General features: G+C 35.3%; 1 protein-coding gene across 4 annotated transcripts in view; it reads right to left on the bottom strand.

Moving 5' to 3' along the window:
• The window catches only part of LOC136036100 (lysophosphatidylcholine acyltransferase-like), a 98,754-nt gene that overhangs the window by 22,860 nt on the left and 53,156 nt on the right, over positions 1-22,738 (bottom strand). For all 4 annotated transcript variants that reach the window (XM_065718099.1, XM_065718097.1, XM_065718096.1 and 1 more), the window contains exons 7-11: positions 20,874-21,011; positions 17,923-18,048; positions 16,385-16,541; positions 10,512-10,610; positions 6,315-6,450 (exon numbers count right to left, since the gene is read on the bottom strand). In XM_065718099.1, coding sequence (XP_065574171.1) covers positions 6,315-6,450; positions 10,512-10,610; positions 16,385-16,541; positions 17,923-18,048; positions 20,874-21,011 — 656 coding nt within the window. The remainder of the gene's footprint in view (positions 1-6,314; positions 6,451-10,511; positions 10,611-16,384; positions 16,542-17,922; positions 18,049-20,873; positions 21,012-22,738) is intronic.

The raw sequence follows: 22,738 nt of genomic DNA, 5'->3' as shown, positions 1-22,738 counted from the left end.
ACAGCAATGAATCTTTCTTTTTTATTTGCTACGTTGTTAGTTTTATGGACTTAACATATTTTGCCCCTGGACGTCTAATAATAACGACTATCAAAATTGTATGAAGTACACTGCACAGAAAAGATAGACAAAATATACATGTCAACCAAAATATAACAGGGTGGCGATCTTACACATAATAAACAGTAAATATGTTTACTAACAAAGTGATCGCACCGTCCATCTACAATTTTTAAAATGTTTGCTAGGACATTTAAGATGCCAAATTTTGCGATTTTTTTTCTCTGGTAAATTGTCACATAAGCATGAGATATGTCATCGAAGATATATACTTCGGGCTACATAGCTGTTCCTAAATAAAATTTATTTTGTCAGAGGGTAGGATAAGACTTTTCCAACGTCTACAAGTAATAGAGCTTAAGGTAAAACTTTATCTATGCCAACTTGTGACACCCTTTTTCTTTTAAGTATACCTATAAATTTGATTAATCTACTTTGAGTTGCTTTAAAGTCTGAATTTCAAAGACACAAATTGTTACTGTTTTCTAAGCGTAGAAAAAACTGGAGAGCAAATAATTATACGCCTTTTTTGTAGAAGGTTTGTCTAAAGGTTTATCACATACAAAATATAGGCTAAGTTGGACACAATATAGGATAGGTCTGCTTTCTTCTTTGCAGCTCTCAAAAGTAAGTAGTTAAAGTCTAAGAGATCATCCAATATATCCATGAAACCATTATGAATAATCAAAGACTGAAATTGAAAAAGCTATCCTAGGTTCCTAGCAAACAGAAAATTAGGGTACATCACATAGTAACCGAAATCTTCGAGTCCAGAAAGTTATCAGCAAGATGTGCTGAATCGCAGGCAGAATTGCAGCGCACGATGGTATCCGGAAAACATTTGGCTCCTACGAGTTTGACCCAATCCATTTGTAGTAATTCGTTACTTTTGACGAGACCTGCAGTAACCTAGGCTACTCGGCGTACAATTGACCACTATACACTCAAAAACACTAAGTTATCAAAACAGGGGACACAAAAGAGTGATCCAACACCAAAAGAAGGGATAACGAAATGTTAGGTACCAAGAAAATTGACTTACTGGATAGTTTTATTGGACTAGGTAGCATCATTAGCAAGGAATTTAGATGCAGTGACGGTGTAAAAAGTAGAATAAAACAAGGCACAACGTGTTTTTTTGCTGTTGAAAAAAGTTTGGAGAAATACAAGGTTAACTATTGGAATAAGCATTGTAAACTAGAAGCAACGGCAATGACAGCTGTTACGAATGGTTTTCATACGTGCACATTTCGAAAAATAGATATTTTAGATATTTCCCGGAGGAATTGTCTATGGGTAGTTGTAGAAGCTAGATTGAGACTGTATATCAAACAAAAAGCTATGTGAACAATTTAATTCGATCTTACTGTCTAGGTCGAAAAAGAAAAAAAAGTTAAGTTTATTAGGCCACACTTTACGGATTAAGGATTATAAGACATAAAAAATGGTGATTGGTTTCGAGTCCAGCTGGGAGCAAACCAAATGTAAGACGACCTTAAATGGGGCGAAGAGTGATAGTAAGAAAGAATTAACACAAGCACGGGAGTGATTACGGAGCGCAGTTAGGAATAGAGTGGAATGGAAGATAATCAAGTGGAGCCATGTTGGCCGAAGGTGGCTTATTGCTGCAAATAGTTGTTAGCAAGTACTGTTCAACGAAAACTTTGCAAAGGATAAGTTTAAGCTGTTTATTCAGTATGTATACCTTTACAACCAGCTTTTACACTGAAGTCTAGGGCTTAGGATATGTCTCGGTAAGAAGGAGAGAGGTAAAAGGTCTTGATTTCGCCTATTTCTTCACACCTCGTACAGCTCTTACACCAACCCTCACTAAACAGATTCATACATGCACACAGATAATGCTGGTTGAAGATTCTAGACAATGGTGAAAAATAAATATTTTGATATCGTCTGTTAAAAAGAATGGTTGGTCGAATGATATCGTCGCACTAGATCACACTTAAAAAAATGAGTTAACATTTCTTAGGTGGATCTTGGCTCACTTGTGACATTTTCAGAGGGGTATTTATTTTATAGAAATTAGGGGAGATCGGCTATAATAGGCCGAATTTGTTTCAGAGCGGCTAGCTAGGTATGAACCAGCACTAAAATTTATCAAAAATATGCATCTAAACACAGTAATTGTAATGATTGTTCTTATTTAAATACTGAAATAGATCCAACAATGTTTGCAAAAACCTTGGCTAAATTCATCTTAAATTTATGAAAATTGGAAAAAAAAAACATTTCGTATTAGGTACGAGGAAATAGGGAGATATTATAAGCAAGAATAAATCAGAATTTACAGCGGGAGGGAAATTCAGTTTGGATTCGGATGAGAAATAACAAACAGGAAAGATGTAAAACATTGCGGAGTCTTCGAACCCCCATCTGGGTATCACAGAGAAAACAAGTCCAGACTAAGAAAAAAATGTATATACATGAGCAGATATTCCAGAAGGATGGAAACTACAGCATTAGTAGCGATCCTGTTTTCAGCAAAAAGAAGAAAAAATAAATATTTCAAGCCAATAATACGGGATAAATACAGCAACTGTACTTTTGGGTCATCTCTGAATCAATAATGAAGAATTTGTCCTCCATGAGTTGCGCAATTGCTGGCAAAATGAATTTGCTTTCGCAATCAGTAAACTGGGCTTCCATTCTTTTCTAACATGTACTATTGAAAAAACTTAGGCCTTAGGCTTCGTAAGCAATAATGACAGCACCAACTGAAATCACCGTAGGAGAAAGAAAAACACCCGAATAGCGGCTTTGGGGGCCTTCCGTTTTTAACGACAATCAGGTCAAAATACAGAAAAAAGAAAATAAGGCTGTAAGAAATTTTGGGAGGTTTTTGAGCAAAAGACACCTGAAATGGGAAGACCGCATAACGAGGTACCCGGAAGAGACCATGACACGACGGGTACTATTAGCAGCCCCCTCCCTCTTCATGGACCCTAGGTCGACAGGTCAAATCTTGGCATAGCGTCGACAGAAAGAATGTAGAACCACTGGTGGGGGGGGGATCCGAAAGCATGGTCAGATTCAATCACACACGGAAGACAGAATCCAATGGAAGCATTCGATCTTGCAGATTGTCGATGTCACATTGGACAGAACGCCCTGAGTATCGTTGTCAGATAATTATTTGTTGCAATATTCATAAATTTAAGGTTTGTCATCAAGCAATGCTACGTAAATTATTCATCATTAACAGCAAACATGAAAATCATACAATACGACATCCCTCGCAAATGGACTCTCACTTCGTCCGAGTTGAGCACAATTCCATGAATATTCTAAAGAGGACCCTCATTCAATTGCACAGCATTACGGTCAAGCAATTTCACCAAAGGCTAGTAAAACGGAAGCCAAGCGGTGAAATGGAGTACATGAAATGAAAGGGCTAAAGTCGTAAAATTATAGCAAGTCAAATTTTCTGAATTTTTTTAATTCGACAACAACATTTCAGATTTCAATAGCCTTCTTGATAGCTTATTCCTGGATCTTCTGCTTCATCCATCTTGATAGTTTGAAGACGATTCCAACAAAAATTTGTATTTCCAGCTTGAATTGTTTGTCTATCCATAGAAGGGACAACTTTGTGAAAGAATGAAGGGGGGCTAAATATATTTCCCAGGGTGGAGGGGGAGGACCCTGGCTCCAAAAAATGCATTTTTAGGTCCAACAATGTCTGCCTTAGCAAAACGTCCTTTGGATCATTATGGAGGGGGATACATTTTAGCCTATAATGGCAACAGAATGCGAAGTTACAAATATTGGTATTAATACAATCAACATTGCCTCCTTCCTAAAATTAAATAAAAAAAAAGTTTTTTTTTAACTGCAAGTAAGGAGGGACATTAAAACTTAAAAAGAACAGTAATTACACCGTATATGAAAGAGGCAGTCCCCACCGCAACGCCTCGCTCTTTACGCTATAGATTGACTCTGTCACAACTCTACTTTTTAAAACAATAAAAAAAAACTGTAGCGTAAAGAGCGAGGGGTTGCGGAGGGTACAACCTATTTCATATACGGAATAATTTCTATTCGTTTTAAGTTTTAGTGTCGCTCCTTACTTGCAGTTAAAAAAAACTTGTTTTTTTTTATTTGATTTCTGAACGTTTTTGCATTAATGCAGGTTTTGATTTTGGCTCACCACACATGAATAATTAAAACGAAATTTGCATATTAGTCTTTTTTTGCTAAATAACTTTCTAATCGTTTTTATCGGATGATTTTGACAAAAAAAGGGTGGGGGAGGAGGCCTAGCTACCCTCCAATTTTTGGTTACTTAAAAATGCAACTAGATTTTTTTATTTTTTGTACGAACGTTTTTGTTAGCAATAAACATGCGTATCTTACGAATTAACTTACGTAACGAACTTCTATATTTGTGTGTTTTAATTACGTATATGAGGGGATTGGCCCCCTCGTCAATACCTCGCTCTTTACACTAAAACTTGAATTTTATCCCAAATCTTCAAGAGTGACCCCTGAATCACAAAGGCCGTGGAATAAGTAGTTGAAATTGCTAAAATACTTTAGCGTAAAGAGCAAGGTATTGTGGAGGAGACGAACCCCCTTATATACGTAATATTTTATGTTCGTTTTAAGTTTTAACGCTACTCATTACTTCCAGGTGAAATTTTTTTTTCTTTATTTTCTCATTGTTTTTTTTTTTAATAATGCTAGAAATCCTGAACCCCCTTCATAGAAATTCTCTTCCCCCATGATAAATTCCTCCATGGAAAGATCCTCCCACGTAATCACCTCCCCAGACCCACTCCCACCCTAAAGCGAAAAAGTTCCCCTGAAAATATTGGTACACTTCATAATAACCATTGCTATACGTAAACAATGGTCAAAGTTTGTAACTTCCTGCACCTCCCCCGGGGACTGTGGGGGATTAAGTCATCCCCAAAGATATATTTATTAGGTTTTCGACATAATTTGAACAAAATGTCTATCTCAAAATTCTGATCCAGTGACTTGGGGAAAAATGTGCGTGGGAGGGGGCCTAGATGCCCTCTAATTTTTTTGGTCACTTAGAAAGGGCACTAGAACTTTTAATTTCCGTCAAAATGGCTCATTCTAATGGAAATTAAACGTTCTAGTGCCCTTTTTAAATGACCAAAAAATTGGAGGGCACCTAGACCCCTCTTGCAACATTTTGGACCACTGGGTCGATACGATCACCCCTTGAAAAATAAATAAAAAAAATAAAAAATAAACACGCATCCATGATCTGCCTTCTGGCAAAAAATACAGGATTCCATATTTTTGTAGATAGGAGCTTGAAACTTTTACAGTAGTGTTCTCTTATACGCTGAATCAAATGGTTTGATTTTTTTAAAGATTCTATGACTTTTAGAGGGTCTTTTCCCCTATTTTCTAAAATAAGGCACATTTTCTCAGTCACTCAACTTTTGATGAGTAAGTCTAATCTTGATGAAACTTATATATTTAAAAACAGCATTAAAGTGTGATTCTTTTGATGTAACTAACGGTATCAAAATTTCGTTTTTTGGAGTTTCGGTTACTATTGAGCCGGGTCACTCCTTACTACAGTTCGTTACCACGAACTGATTGAAAAATCAAAACCCTGAAATTACCCCTTTTCGATGTCTTGGACTCTACTGTAATCCTACAAAAACGTTGGTTTCAGATGGCCGCAAAAAAAACTCCGAAAAAGCTAGCTCACATTAAATACTTCGTGCTAGGAGCAGCAGCAAAAATAGCACCTCGATAAACTGGCATTTTCAGTCCTTTTGTCCTCCACAGGGTAAAAACAACAGTTCAGACAAAATTATGTTTAACATTTGGTTGAAAAGCCATATAAAAATTAAAAGTTCTCAAGAGCACCCTTCTACGAAATGATTTATTTTATTTTTAACGCATAAACATGCAGTGTATAATTTGTTTTTAAAAAAGAAACAAGCAGAGCAAGTTTAAAAAAATTTATAAAATATCATAAATAAAGTAATTTTTCCCATGTAAGCAAAGAGCAATGTAGCGACTTTACAGGAAACCTGTATATAGTAGTAAATGCATCTATTTGAGTACATTCATTATCAGGGCACTGTGACAAGAGTAAGAAAACGTTTGACGACAATATTCCGTATGTCAAATAGATATCATTTTAAAGGAAGACTGCTTTATTTAAGGACACTTTTTTGGCACAAACCCTTCCTTTGCAAGTTTGGTGAATTAGCTTACAGTTAAAACACAAGTTAAAAAAAACTGACCGTAAGTAATCTTGGAATCCTCCTTAACACCAAACAAGGGCAGTTTTAAAGAAGAAGTAGAGCCTGCGAAGGACTTCTCCAAGGCATAAGTAACGTCCTCTAAATTTATATAGCCTTTCTTTCCACGGTCCAAAAGCTAGAAAATAAGCAATGATTCAGAATTTCCCAATATGATATGCAATAAATTAAAGTTATTTCATAGGATCATGGTATATCCTGAGAACTGATTTTGGGAGTGGTGAGTTTGGAGTCTAGAAAATAGTTTGGAAGTTTAAACAGATTTTTAATCCAAACATTAGCGCAAGTAACGACGAAAACAACACTGCCTTTTATCATATGAAAAAAAAGAGAAAATAATTGAAAGAAATCCCTAATTCCAATTCCACTTTGACATAAAATGCTAAAGATCATCATTTAAAATTATACTTTAAAAACATTTTTGGACGGATTTTTAGTCGAAACATTAACGCAAGTAACGACGAAGACAACACAGCCTTTTATCATATGAAAAACAAGAAAATAGTTGAGAAACATCCCCCCTTCCACATTCGACTTTGACATAAAAATGCTAAAGACCATCATATAAAATTCTACTTGAAAACATTTTTGGACGGATTTTTAGTCCTAACATTTACGCAAGTAACGACGAAAACAACACTGCCTTTCGTCATTATTGTGAAACGAAGAGGAGCGTACAAGATACTAGGGTATATAGGAGGGCTGTAGTTAATGTTTAAAATAATGATCACCATCTAGTAGCGTCCAGGGTTAATCTAAAGCTGAAATTTAGGAAGAATAACTACCTCCTGGAAAAGTTATGACGTTGATACACTCCAGGAGAATTTAAGAGAGACTCTCCAGGAATAGCTGAATACTAAGCTGGAGAGTCTAAAATCGGGCAATGTAGAAGATGGATGGAATAATTCTAGGAAAACAGTTTGTTAAGTTACAGATCCTTAGGGAGGAAAGTTAGGAACAAAGCATGGAATATTAGTGAAAAAACTCTAGGTTTTAGTAGTGAGGAGAGGAGGCTTGTACAAGAAGTATTTGAGCAACAGAAAAAGTATTAAAAAGTGATTTAAGCAGATGTGAAGTGGAGACCATGGATAAAATTACTGAAGATCTGGAAGACGCACCTATACAGTACAATAGTAAAACACTGCACTGACATGTGAAAAATGGGAACAAAGGGAACAGTCAATCTTAGCGTGTCCCAGCTAAAGATAGGAACGAAGCCACAATCATTGATAAGGAAAGAGTTAATGAGAGATGAGCAGAACATTTTGAAAACGTACTACATCGTTTTCACAGGAAAATATAAAGAGGAAAAGATATAGAATAAAATGAAAAAGCTTGCGACACTTTGGAACTGAAGAAAGATTTATTTTATGAGGAAGAATTGGAAACAGTGCTAAAAGCATTTAAAAATAATAAGGCCCATGGTGTTGACGGTGTGGAAAATGGTTTCTTTTAAACGTGGAGATAGAGACAACTTACTAAAGATTACACATGTGAGTTTTGAAAAGGGGATGTAACTAGCAACTTCAGGAAAACTTCTAATTAAAGCCCTCTATAAGAAAGGTGGTAAGAGTGAGTGCAAGGCATTAGCTTTGTTTCTTTAAGAAACAAATTACTTAGTATGATGATAGTTTTTAAACTTTGAGATGCTGTAGATAGGGTTTTAAGAGAGGAACAGTGTGGTTTAAGGAAGGAGAGAGGATGCGTCGACCGAATTTTCACTCTTAAATTAAAATTGAGAAGTGTCTGAGACATCGAACCCCATTATTTCTTTGTTTTATAAATTATGAGCAAGCTTTTGATTCAGCCGATAAAAGACCATTATCGAAGTTCTTATCTGTGTATGGTATACCAGATAAATATACTAAAATGATTAGTGCTATGTACGAGAATAAAATTGATGGGGTTAAGACAGAAATGAAGTTATTAGCTGGTTTCATATTGAATGAAAAGTTAGTCAGGGTTATGTTCTATCCCAATTTATATAGATCATTTTGACGGACTTTGTCCAAATAAGCACAGCAAAGGCTATGGGTGAACACAGAATCAAATGGGGAAGTAAAACTCTCCTAGACTTAGATTATGCTGATGAATTGAGAACCCAAGATGAAAATATTAGCAAAATGCATAATTTTTTAGAGGTTTTAAGAGCTCAAGCTGCAAGATGAGGTTTCAAAATTCATTTTAAGAAGACCAAGTGGGTAAGACTGAAAATAGGTAAAGATGTAGAGGTAATGTTGGGTAACGAGAAGACTGGCTAAGTGGACAGCTTCACTTACCTAGGTAGTATTATTAGGAAAGACGTGGGTTCAGCGAAGATGTTAAAAGTTGAATGGCGAAGGCCCAGGGTGTTTTATCACAGTTGAATTCTTGTTGGAAAAAATAGAAACATAAGTCTGCGAACCAAGATCAGGATATTGGAAGCTACAGTGGTGATAGCGGTCCGGTATGGTTCTGAAACGTGGGAACTCCGAAAGAGGGAGACATATTTCCTAGATACGTTCTAAATAAACTGTCTACAAAGTATTTAGGGTATCTGCCTGACTGGCCCTATTTCAAACAGTAAACTGCGAAAAAGGTAGTCCAATCCTAATTTCTAAGGCTAGAATGAGAGAAAAGGAGAGATGGCTAGGAAACATTCTGCGGATGAAGGATGACAGATTGCCAAAGATCGTTTTTGTCAGCCATCCATCTAGGGTCTAAAGAGAAACAGGGCGCCCTCGAATGGGGTGAGTGGATATTGCAAGGAAAGATTTGAGGGAAATTAAAACTTCTTGGGAGGGTGTAAAGAGGGAGGCTTCGAATAGATTGGGGTGGGGGAGGAGCGTGCGTAGCTGTATTGACTTCAGGCGGCTTAATACTGCAGTGAGTTGTTAGTAGTAATAGAGTTAGTTTTCCGTTCGCACACATACGCGAACTCTCGTTCACTTGGCGAGGCGCTAGAAACATTTTTGATAACCAATATTCACTTTAAAATCTAAGAAATAGGCTTTTTTAACAAACATACCAAGGTTCTTCCTTTGAATAGGAATGGGAAAACTGCCACACATAACAAATTGAATTGGCGTTGATCGATCACTTACAATGCAAAATTACAGAGTCGTGGATAAGAAATCGTTTCAGTTTAGATATAAACAGAAACTAAAATACTGCTAATTGAGTATATAAGCAAGAACACAGGTTCTATGTCGGAATTTACTTTACTAATTTAAATTTACCTCACTATACATACCACCATACTTAGCTAACATACTAACTGAATAAACATACCTAACATGCAACCTCAATATACCATCTCAGGCGGAACTGCACATACGGCGTCAAGTCCCGTCACCCGTCATACAAGGTTTAGAGCAGTCAACTCAGATGTTCCTATGTTTCCTGTGCTCAATACTCAATCCCAAAGTGAGTGCTACGTCTGCTTAAGATCTAGCGAAAAACATGATGCGATAAAGGAAAAATAGCTTCAGTTATGGAATTAACATGCCTCTGAATTAGCAACCCTGAAACTGAAACTCAAAGCCAAAAATCAGAATCAACAGAATTTGTCTACAAATTGTTCCCCTGTCATTAATTATAGTAGGGTGTTATTCCGTGCCCTTTTTTGGGCTAATTATTTCGTGGAATAGATTGAAAGAATTATAGTAGAAAAGTTACTTGTCTAGTCTTCAACAAAGTCACATTGGGAAAAAGAAAAAACTCGCTGTTTTTTAAACAAGACTTTATACAATAGTCCCATCTTTTACTAATAAACAAAAAATAACTTCTCCATAACCAAACAGATTTTAATCTAGTCAAATAACTAGGCACTTAGTTCTCAAGTGTTTTTTTAGGCATCGCCAAGCTGCTTTCTTGTCTAGTCAGGGAAGTTGCGAGTTTGAAAAACATACCAAAGCCCTCATCAAGGCACTCTGCCACTACTGGAATGAATAACTGTTTAATTTCTTATTAATGTGATTGACATTTAAGATAATATTTTGTGTTTTTATTCACGCATGGGAATTCACGGCTGAGAGCAAAAATTAAAATCAGAAGAAAGGGCTTATATCAGAGAGGTAAGACATTAAGGCAATTAACAAGGTAAAGCAAGTTAATTCTATTAAAATGCATGCACAGTGAAATGTGCACAACCTGAAATATGCGCCTGAGAAGGAGAGGAAAAAACTGAAGGTAAATTACCTCAAAGGTAGCTTCCAAATTTTGTTCTGTGATGGCAGGAAGGGAGACAGACATTCTGCCGACGATGAACTTCTTAAAACTTATAAAACCCTTACAATCCTGAAAGAAAAGATGTAAATCAAGAGCACAACTATTGATGATGAAACGCCTTTTGCCAAAACAATATTCTTCGTAAAAGTTTGCATTAATTTCAATCCTGGACGAAAATTGTCCATAAAATAAAAGTAAATTCACAAACATTGGAAAAAGAGTCTTCCAGCTTGCAAAAACAGTTGCTTGGCCTAAAAAAACCTTTAGTATTGTCCCTGTTTCTGAAGTACGAAAAGACCAAGCTGACTGTTAACAAGCAATGTTTTCTTTCCAGCTATCCAGCGAAGCGGGAGATGGAAAGATTAAAAAGTAATTTCAAATTTACTTCTTTGGTAACTTTTTAAGATGGTTAAACAAGCATCTTTTTAAAGTAACTTCTGCAAAGTTGTCACTGGATACGAAGATCTAAGGAGGCTGAAAGTAATAGATGCTTAACTGCTTGCGAGTATCTACCTATTAACTGATGTTTACATTAGCAGAGTATATATGATATCAAGTGTTATTTTTCTTTGTTTATTTTTATTTTATTGTTTCTCTTCCTTTGCTGTCTGAAGTTTTCGTTTTTCCTTGCAGTTTTTACATGCATGTAGAACATTCTTCTTCCGTTTTTTCTCTTATTACTCTTTGGACGAACACCTTATACATAGATGTCAATCTAATTCAAATACTCTATCTTTATAGTCGGCAATATATTGCTTTTCCATGACACTTTTCTTATAGGCGGAGATATTGTCTAAGCTTACCATAAAAAAACAAGCTAAAGTACGCTCATATTCCACTTTTGGGGTTAAATATCATTTCATCAGTAAACCAGACATTAAAATAAGGACTAAGTGCAGGCTATAGATATACCCAAAATTCTACTGACTAGAAATAACGGTGAGACGCCAAGGAAAAATAAGTGCAGACACATTTAAAACAGTTCCTCAGCCAGTAAGACGACCACAGACGAACCGTGCAGTGTTCATTACAAGCCCATTACAATTAAAGCTTCTTGGGTTTAGTAACCGCTTTGCGTTTGTAATTGCTATTTTTTAGTATTAATAAATTGATTAATTCATTGATTCACATTATGACAGAATATTTGAATCAGATTGACATCTTTCATAGAGGCAGGTTCATTTTGAGCAGCTAGACAAGAAGGAAAAATGATAAGTAAGACTTTTCTCTATTTTAAAAGGTTAATAGTAATGTTTATCCAGGTCCAGAAACTGCTTTAGAGACTTTAGACAATTTTTGCAGCGCATCTAAGCTATGACATTATTTTACAATCTGTGAAAATCAGCATCGGTTGATCTGAAGCTTGGTAACGATAGCACAACGAGTGCTTTGGTTCTATTGTCATAAGAGCTTTGCTCAAGTCAAAGAGTATGGGTATCTTCATCTAGCCTTTGGTGACCCTTGACATTTTTAAGCTTTATAATCGTTTTTTATTTCATTTTTTGTTAGGAACTGAGATTAAAAACTTATTACTACCCTAATATAACCAATTAAATTAATCAAATTGATTATTCTTATTACTACACTGTAGGAAGCGCCAAGTATCGCCTAACACTAGATGGCGTCGGTAGCTTTTTTTTGTCAACAGAGGTGCCAGTTCAAACTCTTATAAGTTACCCATACTTTTGGCTCAAAGTCTTAATAATAACGTAAACAGCCAATCAGCTGAAAAACAGTCATCCAACTGTCTGGATGGGGAATCCAGATGCTGGATGACTTGCTAGATTTCCATGATTCTGTTTACGAAAAGGTTGGAGTTATTCCAGATAAAAGCCGTAGTTACTGTTTATCATGATAGCAAAAGCAAGTGAATCAATCGTACATCTATTTGGTCAAATTTTAAACTATTTTCTAGTAAATGCCTTACCCTGGCTGTTCTTGGGTCCATTGTGCCATTTATGATTCCAAGAAACGTTTTATTATTAATTAATAATTCAATTGGAAGCAGAAATCAGAAGAACAATGATTCTGATTCGGCTTATAAAAGTAAGTATGTTTTGCAATTAAATGGTTCTGCCTCCTCTAAACGAGATGATATTAACTCTGTGTTTCATCTTAACATTCAGGGACTTTGCTCGTCTTTTGATGAGTTGAAACGGATCGTTAGTGGTGGAACTCCTGATGTTATAAGATCATGTGAAACTTTCCTGGATTCAAAAAAGGATATCCTTTTAGATATTCCAGGATATAGGATGGAGAGGCTGAATAGGAAACAGATGGCGAGAGGTGGCCTTGTCCTTTATATTGCTGATCGTCTTGCATATAATGTCCGAAGTGATTTGAGCAGAAATTAGGAAGGAATCTTTGAATCCCTTTTTATTGAGATTAAATCAATACGAAGTATTTAGCTGTGGGTTTGGTTTATAGGTCCCCCAGTGGGTCTATTCCTTCCTTCATGAAAATTCTTGGAGAAGTTTTGGACTCGGTCCAAAAACATCCCTATGAACTAATCCTTATGGGTGATTTTAAGCTCAACCTGCTGGATCAAAATTCTGCTTCAGCTATTGATTTTTTGTCTATGATGCTCTCTTCGGGTACTCTACCTTCAATTGTATACCAGCCCGAGTTACTGACACGCATGCGTCTCTTATTGATAATATTTTTTCGTCACTAGATGTCTTAGATAATTTGGTGCTGGTTAGTGATATTTCTGAGCATTTTCCAACTATTTCCCGATACAAGAGTGCTGATCAAGCGCAGTGTATAGCATCACCATCTAATCTCCCATTTTCCCGTTATGGTGACACTGAGCTAAGTCTGCTTAATTCTCGTCTGACTGATAAGCCATGAGATAGTTTGGTTTCTGATTCAGATTTTAACCGCTCTTTTGATTCCTTTTATGATTCAGTAAAAGAAGGAATCCTGGAAATTTGTAATCAGGGTCCAGCGCCCCATGCTTCGAAAGGGATAGCACCACTGAATCCATGGATGACTTCAGGTCTCCATAAAAGCTGGAAAAGGAAAAATTATTTGTGGAAAGCTTCATCATCTGTAGCTCATCTTGAACGATTCAAGGCCTATAGGAATATATTTAATTCTGTGTCGGAAGGCACAGAGAATTATCATATTTCTCAGTATTATCATAGGAAATTTTCTGAATGTGGGAAGGATGTTAGGAAGACATGGCATTTAATTAAATCAGTTCTTAGACCTACTCCTCCTCTGCCTTCAGTTCCATCAATACTGATACTCGATGGTAAAACCGTTCAAGGTGATGCAGATGTTCAGCTAGAGCTTACCTCTTATTTTGCTAATATGAAAAAGGCAACTGCTTCCTCTGCAAGCTCTGCGACTTCTCGTTACGATTTCAGAGCCTATCTTGGACCCTTATGTTTAAAGTAAAGTCGATGGTCTTGAATTCTGTTTTTGAATTTGAGGTAGCTCGTATCGTGAATGCTCTTCAAGGATCATCCTCTTCAGGACCAGACAAAATTGCTACAAGGGTTATCCGTGCCATTCTGCCTGCTATTCTGTCACCATTGACTAAGCTTGTCAATCTAAAGGAATTTTCCCTGAATCTCTCAAGCGAGCTAAGATTATAGTGAGTGCTGTATAAAGGTGGTTCTTGGAGTGATCCTGCTAATTATAGGCCAATTTCTCTCCTATCTGTTTTCAGAAAAATTTTTGAGAAGGATATGCTATCCAGGCTTCTTAGTTTTCTGGATGCAAAAGAACTTTTGCATGATTTCCAGTTTGGATTCCGAGCGAGTCACTCTAAGGTGCAGGCTTGCGCAGCTTTCTCGAATTCCATTCATTCGGCAACAGATTCTGGTCATATCCCGGCAGCTTTATTTTTAGATGTCCGTAAAGCTTTTGATTCCTTGACTAATCGGATTCTTCTTTTTAAACTATCGCATATTGGTATAAGATTTGACTAATCGGATTCTTCTTTTTAAACTATCGCATATTGGTATAAGATCAAACGCTTTTTCTTGGTTTGATTCATATCTTTCTGGTAGGCTTATTTCAATTGATCCGCTTTTCCGAAGCCTTTCTGATGTGTATTGTCCCTTAGAGATCTGTTCTTGGTCCCATTTTATTTCTGATTTATATTAATGATCTGATTTCGGTGGTAAAAAAAAGCTGCAAGCTGCGTCATCCTGATGCCCGGTCGTGTTCTGATACTACTTCTAACGAAAATTTTCTTGTTGCTTTAGCTGATGATACTACTCTTGGGACCCTTGGAAAGACGGATTGTGACATCAAGTCTAATCTCGTGGCATTATTCGAGAAAGTTACTTCATGGTTTAATGCAAATTACTGGTCTTGAAGCTCACACAACTTCAGGTGGTCCGGTTTCTTTGTATCCTACTTCATGAGAGTCTTTCATTCAGAAACCATGAATAGCCATGATTAGGATTAAAGTCTCACGGAGTTTGGGCATCATTCGAAGAATTATATCTTAAACTTCATTTAAATGTAGAAACCAGCTAATCCTATCCTAATTTCAATGATGATAGCCAATAGAAATTCTATGGAAAATATTCCAAATCGGCAGTCGGATCTGCTTAACTTGAATTTCGGGTATTCCAGTTCTGGATAGTAGGTAAATCTTACTATCGAACAGGTTTGGACTCAACTGACTAAAAATTAGTATGAGCTGATTTTCGCTGTTAATAAAGTCTCATTGTGAATAGACCAAAGGCTGGAGAAACTGATCAAGGCAATCAGAATATTCATTATTACCAAAGATTTATTTTATGACTGCATGAAAGACCTAAGCAAGGTTTCGTCTGATTTACAAATTCCCTAATTTTTCCTTTTTGTTTTTCATTAAAACTAAAACCCTCCTTCACTCATTTTTTAGTTTCACAAAAAAGGTGCAACCAGGTTGTACTAGAAGAATACTGGGTCCAAAGACAACGCCCTCATAGATGGAAACAAGATCAAAAGCTGAAGGAAGGCATAGATGTAGTTTCAGCCAAAGAGCAGTTGTTTACCCTAAGCAAATGGAAGACCAAATTGAGCACAAAATCTTAATTTATGAAATGAAAGTTATACAAAAAAAAACTTTTAGGAAGGAATTTCCTTGTATGATTTCATTATCAGTTCAAAGGTTAAACGACATGACACAATTCTTTTAAAGAAACAAAAATATAGGAAAACCGTTCCGTAGCTTGTTTGAAAACAATGTCCAGAAAATCTATGGACGGCAGTCATGAATTTACACAATACATCGGGACCTCCTGCTCACAAACACCAGAGTCACGTTTCTACAGAGACTCTCTGCTGCAGACATACTTTCTAGATTATTAACTTAATCCAACGTTCAACTGGATAAGCCAAAACGTAACACAACGATAAAAAATTACAAATACAAAAAAAAAAAAAAACACAAATACACAAAAACCACTAAAAAAAGAAGAAAAAACTGTGAAAAAATTCAAAGCAACGAGTCAAGTATTAAAATTGGACATTGATTTCCCTTACTTTACCAGAATTTTTAAAAAACCCTTAACTTTGTCCTAACTATTTGTCCTGGCTTAAGATTTACCTGACCTTTCCAGCCTTTGCTTGACCTGTAGATAGCCTGCTATGTTTGCTCATTCATCGTCGGTAGTAATTCCCAACACTTAATTTAAAAATCGAACATTCAAGAATATTCTATTAGAACGGCACAATTGCACAATTGCGTAAAAGCGGTTGTTTCGCTTTTACGTATATATCGTTTTTTATACCTTTTATTTTACTGGTCCACTGACAATGAATGCGTATGAAAACAATATGCGACAGAAAAAATAGCACATATAAATGAAAAATCGTAAAATTGTACTGCATCCTACCTGATCATAGGCTTTAAATACTTGCATAAGACAAGGGTTATTGACAGGGATTTCCAAGTAAGAAGCCAAACCTTCTTGCCTAATAACACCATCTTTTTTATCTGCAATCTTGGCGAAGCTTTCTAGAATCGTTGTTTCCAGTTCCTTTTGGTCAAACCTAAACGAAAGAGTCCACTAAAATCAGATTTTCCACAGCAACATATAAATATACAATAGAGAGAGTTAACTCACGGGTATAAGGAAGAGAGAGAGAAAAGTTAAGAAAAGAATATCAGCAATATTTCACTAAACATGATACCTCTCAATATGAGTACACTCATTATTTTAGTCAGAAGAAGGGTGGAGACGAACTTGAGCCACTGGAACTCATTTGGAAGACTACTAGCATTTTTGTAAACCAAATTTGCCTCAGAGGAGAAGAATAGAGTTAAACTGATCAGATGAGAGCGTAAGACTTCTCAATATTTTCTTTATCAAAATTAATATAGACCATTAAAATTGGCAAAATACCAAGTTTTCTGTAACAATATTTATTTTCCCATATTTCCCCTGGAAAGATAAGGGGGAGAAACCTAGATAGGAGGTTTACGGGTGCCTACACTTCGGGCTATTAAACTAATTTCTCATATATGGGAAAGTGAGTGCAGAAATTAAGTTAAAAAAATAAATGACAAAAATAAATAAATAAAAAATCATTCATACAAAAGGGTAAACACCAAATAAAATATACGTCGTTTTGTTCAATTCCACTAATTCTAGTCACTTATTTTTTATGCTCTAATTATGCTGAAACTTAAAGAAATAAACAATCGTAAGCAAAAAAACAATCTGCTTTCTATTTGGACTATGTCACATGAATGCACACTCATATATTATTTGAAGTAATGACACACAAAAGGAAAATTTTAAGAAACGAAGTGAAGGGGGATCAGGCGGGATAACTACCTCCCCCCGCCTAGGTAGACTTCATAATTACCAAATAAGTACAATTTTAAAAAATCCGTATGACTGCAAAACTTCAGATGAATACAGTTTAGTTTTTAATCACAGATATGTGAAACAAGAAAACCAAAAATGATACACACGCACAACAAAATCTCTTATTTAATGCTACCATATTATGCAGAGAAAATTCAAATGAGGATGCATAAAGATATTTTCTTAATCTAAAACAACCCTTAAGCAGCTTTCACATGCATTTCTAGCTGGACTTATTTTTACTGAGGCACGGGTCGACTAGACAATTGTGTCTAAACAGCTTCCAGTCACACGTTCAATTCGTCGCTTGGCTCTAATATTAGTCAAGCACGCATCTCTAATGCCTAGAGACCTATATCTGATATTGCAGGTTCATTCAATCAGGAAGGTTTAGTCGTTATGTATATGTTACATTCAGATAGGTTCAAACAAATATTAAAGCATGTTCCAGGCCTATGCATGAGTATTCTTCCAAAGCATGGAAGCTAGACATAAATGTGAAAAAATTCCATAAATACTACTTTACGAAATTAGATTCTTGTTGTACCCCCCTTGCTTACCCATATTTCGTTTTCAAGTTGGCCGCTCCTATCAAGCCCACTTCACTTGGCAATCCTAATTTGGTTGCTTTCAGCATAAGCCGACAATCTTCAAACGAATAATTGACAACAGGCACTTCAAGGCATCTAAAACGTAAAACATATTCAGTATATTACAGTATATTTCCGGTTAGTGTCTAGGGCTAAACGGAAAGCATATCATCCGCGGTTCGAGTGGGAGGATGTCATAAAGAAAGATTTGAAGAAAATGGGAACTTCCTGGAGGGTGTAAAGAGGGAGGCTTTGAATATATTGGGATGGAGGAGGAGCGTGTGTAGCTCTGTTGGCCTCAGGCGGCTTGGTGCTGCGGTGAGTTGTTAGTAGTAATATTACGGGGTACATCAGAGGCAGGTCTTCGTAAGGTTTGTAAGGACTACGACGATATAACCCCTAAGTTTATCAAGGTCAATAAGAAAAGAAATAATAGATAGATAGATAAATAGGGTAATTATAGATAGATGGATAAATAGAATCATAATAGATGGAAATTATATAATAATAATAACAGAATAATAGAGATTGCAGCGTCGGACGCAACCTAGCAAAGAATTAACATATAAAAAGAAAATTTATTCTAAGCAAGGATTTGACAGTCATTGGTAAAGGATTTGCCCCTAAAACTGAAATAAGAATTATGATCTTACGAAATTGCACGAATAAATTTTTGCTATGTAGAAATCATGTAACCCTTATCTACTTTTAGCTTTTTCCCAGAGGATGTAGATCCATTTGCGAAGATTCCTATTGCTTGTGACATTATCACTAGTTTTAGCTGCTTATCTTTTTCCCAATTGAAGTACTTTTCTACAAAAGTTTCTACTAGTTTTCGCAAAAAATAAATTTTACTTTTTGTCATGTGAACGTTTTATTATCGTATACAATTATAAGCTTGTTACAGCATTTCAAAGGTTCCACTACGTGATTCCTTTATAGTAAAATAAAGCTTTACCTCAGAGGTTTCATTTCATATCATGTAAGGCTCCTAGACCCCTTGGCTACATTGTTGACAGTTAAAATGGTCAAACACAGAATCTGATGGCAATCGGAACGCTCAATTTTGCCGTCACAAAAAAACTAAGCTACTTTCACGTTTCCTTAAGATATTTAAGGAAAGTTCTTGGAGCAAAAGTTATTAACATTTTGCCAGGGAGATACCCCAATAGACTCTTAATTCTGGTCACTCATACCCTTTGGAAAATAATGTACTTACTCAAATACAAGTGCAATTTTTTCATTTTGCAGAATAAGCCCCTTTTCCCATTATTTTTTTTTAGAAAGCGACCATAATTTCACCTTTTTTGCTGATTTAAATATAAGCCCGGAGATTCAAATAAATCAATAGCCTGCACTAGAACTTTTTTTTGCCGTGGAAGATACGGCGAAAATTAATTTTGATTCTAAGAGCTTCGTTTCTAAAATATTTCTGCTAAAGAAAAGAGGGAATATAACACATTTCGGAAAAAAAAGCAAGTTTTTTAAGCATCTTAAAAATAAATAAAGGTCTGAAAAGACGGACTAGATTAATGGTCGTTTTTGAATTATTTGTCTTGTCCATTGTTTTCAATATTCGGTATATGACGACTTATACTTACCTACGACACGACTGTCTGTCCATGGATTATTCTTTGCGGTTGATTGTGTCTGGCTATGCTGCTTGACCTATGTAATTGATAGATGGGTAAGGTTAAGGCCTCGTTCAAGTACTGATCTATTTAAATTATTAAAGTAGGAAAACAGTCTTCCTTTCTCCTTCCGTCTTTCGTTTTTTCTTTTTTTTAACTGTGTGGATTTGTTTTCTTTGTTTGTGTTGTTGCACTGGTGATTTCTTTTTTTCAATTTAATTAAACTTACGTCATTAAAAAGCGTGAATTTTGTTTTTCGATTGAACGGAGAAGAATTTTCTTTCTTTTAAGTTCAGGAAAAGGCAGTCCCTAAACAAGCTGAACTTTTTGGGGAGGAGAGTGTACCAAAATTCTCAGTTGGGGAAATACAGGTGTCATAAATTGACCATCGAAAACTGTTTACTAGCCGTAAACTAATTTAATACACACACATCAACTCCATAAAAAAAGGTAAGAGGATGAACACCAATGTGCAACAATGGCAATATTTCCAACAATAAATAATCAACCAATAGGAAAAGCTCAAAAAACAAGCGAACAGAAATGATACTTATATTTACGTTCATTCTAAATTTCTTTTCTTCAAAGTAAGAGTTCTAACAGAACTTTTTATAACGAATTCATAATTATAACAAGAAGACTAATTTTACGGTAAAATTTGAAACTAATATACGACTTTTCTTAATACAGTTTTTTTAATTCTGAATAATAAGATCTAAGTACTAAGAAACGCAATCATAACTTTCTTTCTTCAGTATATACCATTATTGCGCAGCTACGTTTTGGGCTTTTGTTTTTGGTACGGTGTTCAAAAGATGAAAAATTCTTAACACCAATTATAGTTTGAAGTTACTAGGGTGTTTTGAAAGTAACGGAATGTAATTTTTGTCTCGTGGCGAATAAGGGGATAGGTGGATAAAGATTTTAATTTTCCTAATATACGAAACACTAATCGTTTACCCTTTGACCTCGACAAGAAGTTCAAACACTCATAGGCACATCAAAGTGCAATTTGCAAGAAATTATCATTTCGCAATTTCAATCTGAAGACTTGATAGTTGAAGAAAAGAAAAAGTTGAAATATCGCTTGAAAACAATCTTAAAGCCTGATAATGCATAGCTAAGATGAGCCCAAAAGCCAGTTGCATGAAACAAATTGTATGAAAAAAAAAGTATGCAACACATGACGGAGTCCGATAGATATTTTCTTGATGTCTTAAACAACAGTACTTTAGTTAAATAAGAAAAAAAAAGCAACTCAAATTCTTTCGAAAAATCCGTATTACTTACTTGGCCATTTCAAGACGTACATTTTCAGCAAAAATTTTCGGGTCTCTTATCTCTTCTTCTGACGGCACATATGGAGGTAAAAACTCAATTTCAGCATAAGTAACAAACTGGGTCATAGTGTACCATAAAATCTTCATCCTAAAATCAACAAGAAAAAAAAATAATTGCACTTTATTCCGATCAAAACTAAACATGACCCACGACACGAACAAATTACCAGAAAGTAATGCTGGGTAATTTTTTCTGCATTATTTGCTATAACAGATAAAGATACTACAGTCTTATGCTAGCTATGATGGTAAAAGTTAAAGTTAGGTTAGATTAGGTTAACTTTGGTTACAAATATCAGAAACGGGTTAAAAAACTAACCTAACCAAACCTAGTCTAACCTGTCATCATCAAACCTTGTCTTAAATTAAATAAAGTTGACTGGCAACGCTGACTAAATCCAAAAAGAAAAAAGGCATTTCGGACATTCACGGTAAGGAGCTTAAACAGGGATTTTAAGCTTTATAAAGTCAGAGTATCTGTTTTAGTTTGGCTACAATCTGAGTTGTCACTCAAGAAAGCACATAATACAGAGCGACCCAAGTTCCACGTGATAGTTAGACACAATTAAAAACTGCCAGTTTGGAGTATAATATGGTTGTCTGGGAGTATATCAGCATAGCCATATAGATCCTTTCTAGGAACTACGGTATACGAGATTCTATAGCATCGCCCATTTTTTTAAGGGTAATTCTGCCGAATTGCAATACTGAGTATTTATGGGACTTAAGTCTTACAAACGCAAAAATCTTTAGGATTACACCTTTTTTTATAAGATATAAACATGAAACATGGGGGAAATAAGCAATCACTTTGAAGTTGATTTTATCTACGGTTAGGAGTCTCCTTAAATATCATTTCAACCAAAATAAAAAAAAATAATACTTTCCTATATAAAAAAAGGGACAGAAATAAATGTGAGGGAGGGAGCTAACATAGTCTCAAGTAGGGCATTAAAAACCATAGAATTTTTTTTAAAGAAACATCATTTTCTAAAACTTTTGGATTAATTGGATGAGGGGACTTCGATAATGAGGGTTTTTAAATACGACCAAAGTGATATAGGGATGTGTATTTAAGTCCGAAGTTATTTAAGGGATTTTAAGCACCCTTTTCAAACCCTGACTTTTTGTGGCGGCGCCTATTCCAATGACAATTATTATTCCAAATTTCTTTTTATTTAACAAATATTAGTCTTTTTTGAGAAGCTACAATTATATATTCAATTACTAGAGAAATTATTACACAAGACTATAACTGCAATTGTATGAATGAAAATTAAATCGGTCCATCAAGTCTTGTTTTATTATCGGTTCAATAAACTATTTTTTGAAAGTTTTAATTAAATTAAAAAGACATCTAAGCACATTTAAATGTTATCCGGTATGTATCATAAAAATAAATCAAACAAATATGTTTAAATCTTCTAGAAATAGACAAACATATCGATAGGCATTGGTCAAATTATATGTTCTCTTTATATGGTAGACTTTTACAGTGAAATACGAAAACATATTTTCGAAACATTCTAAAGTGCAAAGTAAGTAGTTACTGACAGTCAGTAACAGCGCACTATTTATTTCGTAAACTTTTTTTGTAACTATTCTTATCATTTACGTAAGACCGCTGTTGTTTATTTGTACTGTATTTAGTTCTCAAGATAATTTCTAACAGGAACTAAAGTATTTGACCACGGCAATCTAATTACGTATTCAAAATATTGAGTTAGCCAGTTAATTAATCACGGCTAAATACCAAAAATTCTGGCCTGTTAAACAATTACTATTTTAAATAGAAATGAGGCTGAATCTGCTTCA

The sequence above is a fragment of the Artemia franciscana genome, chromosome 15, assembly GCF_032884065.1.
Source record: "Artemia franciscana chromosome 15, ASM3288406v1, whole genome shotgun sequence".
NCBI lineage: Eukaryota > Metazoa > Arthropoda > Branchiopoda > Anostraca > Artemiidae > Artemia > Artemia franciscana.
Note: the sequence above shows the minus strand (reverse complement) of the source record. Positions and strands in the feature narration are given on the sequence as shown.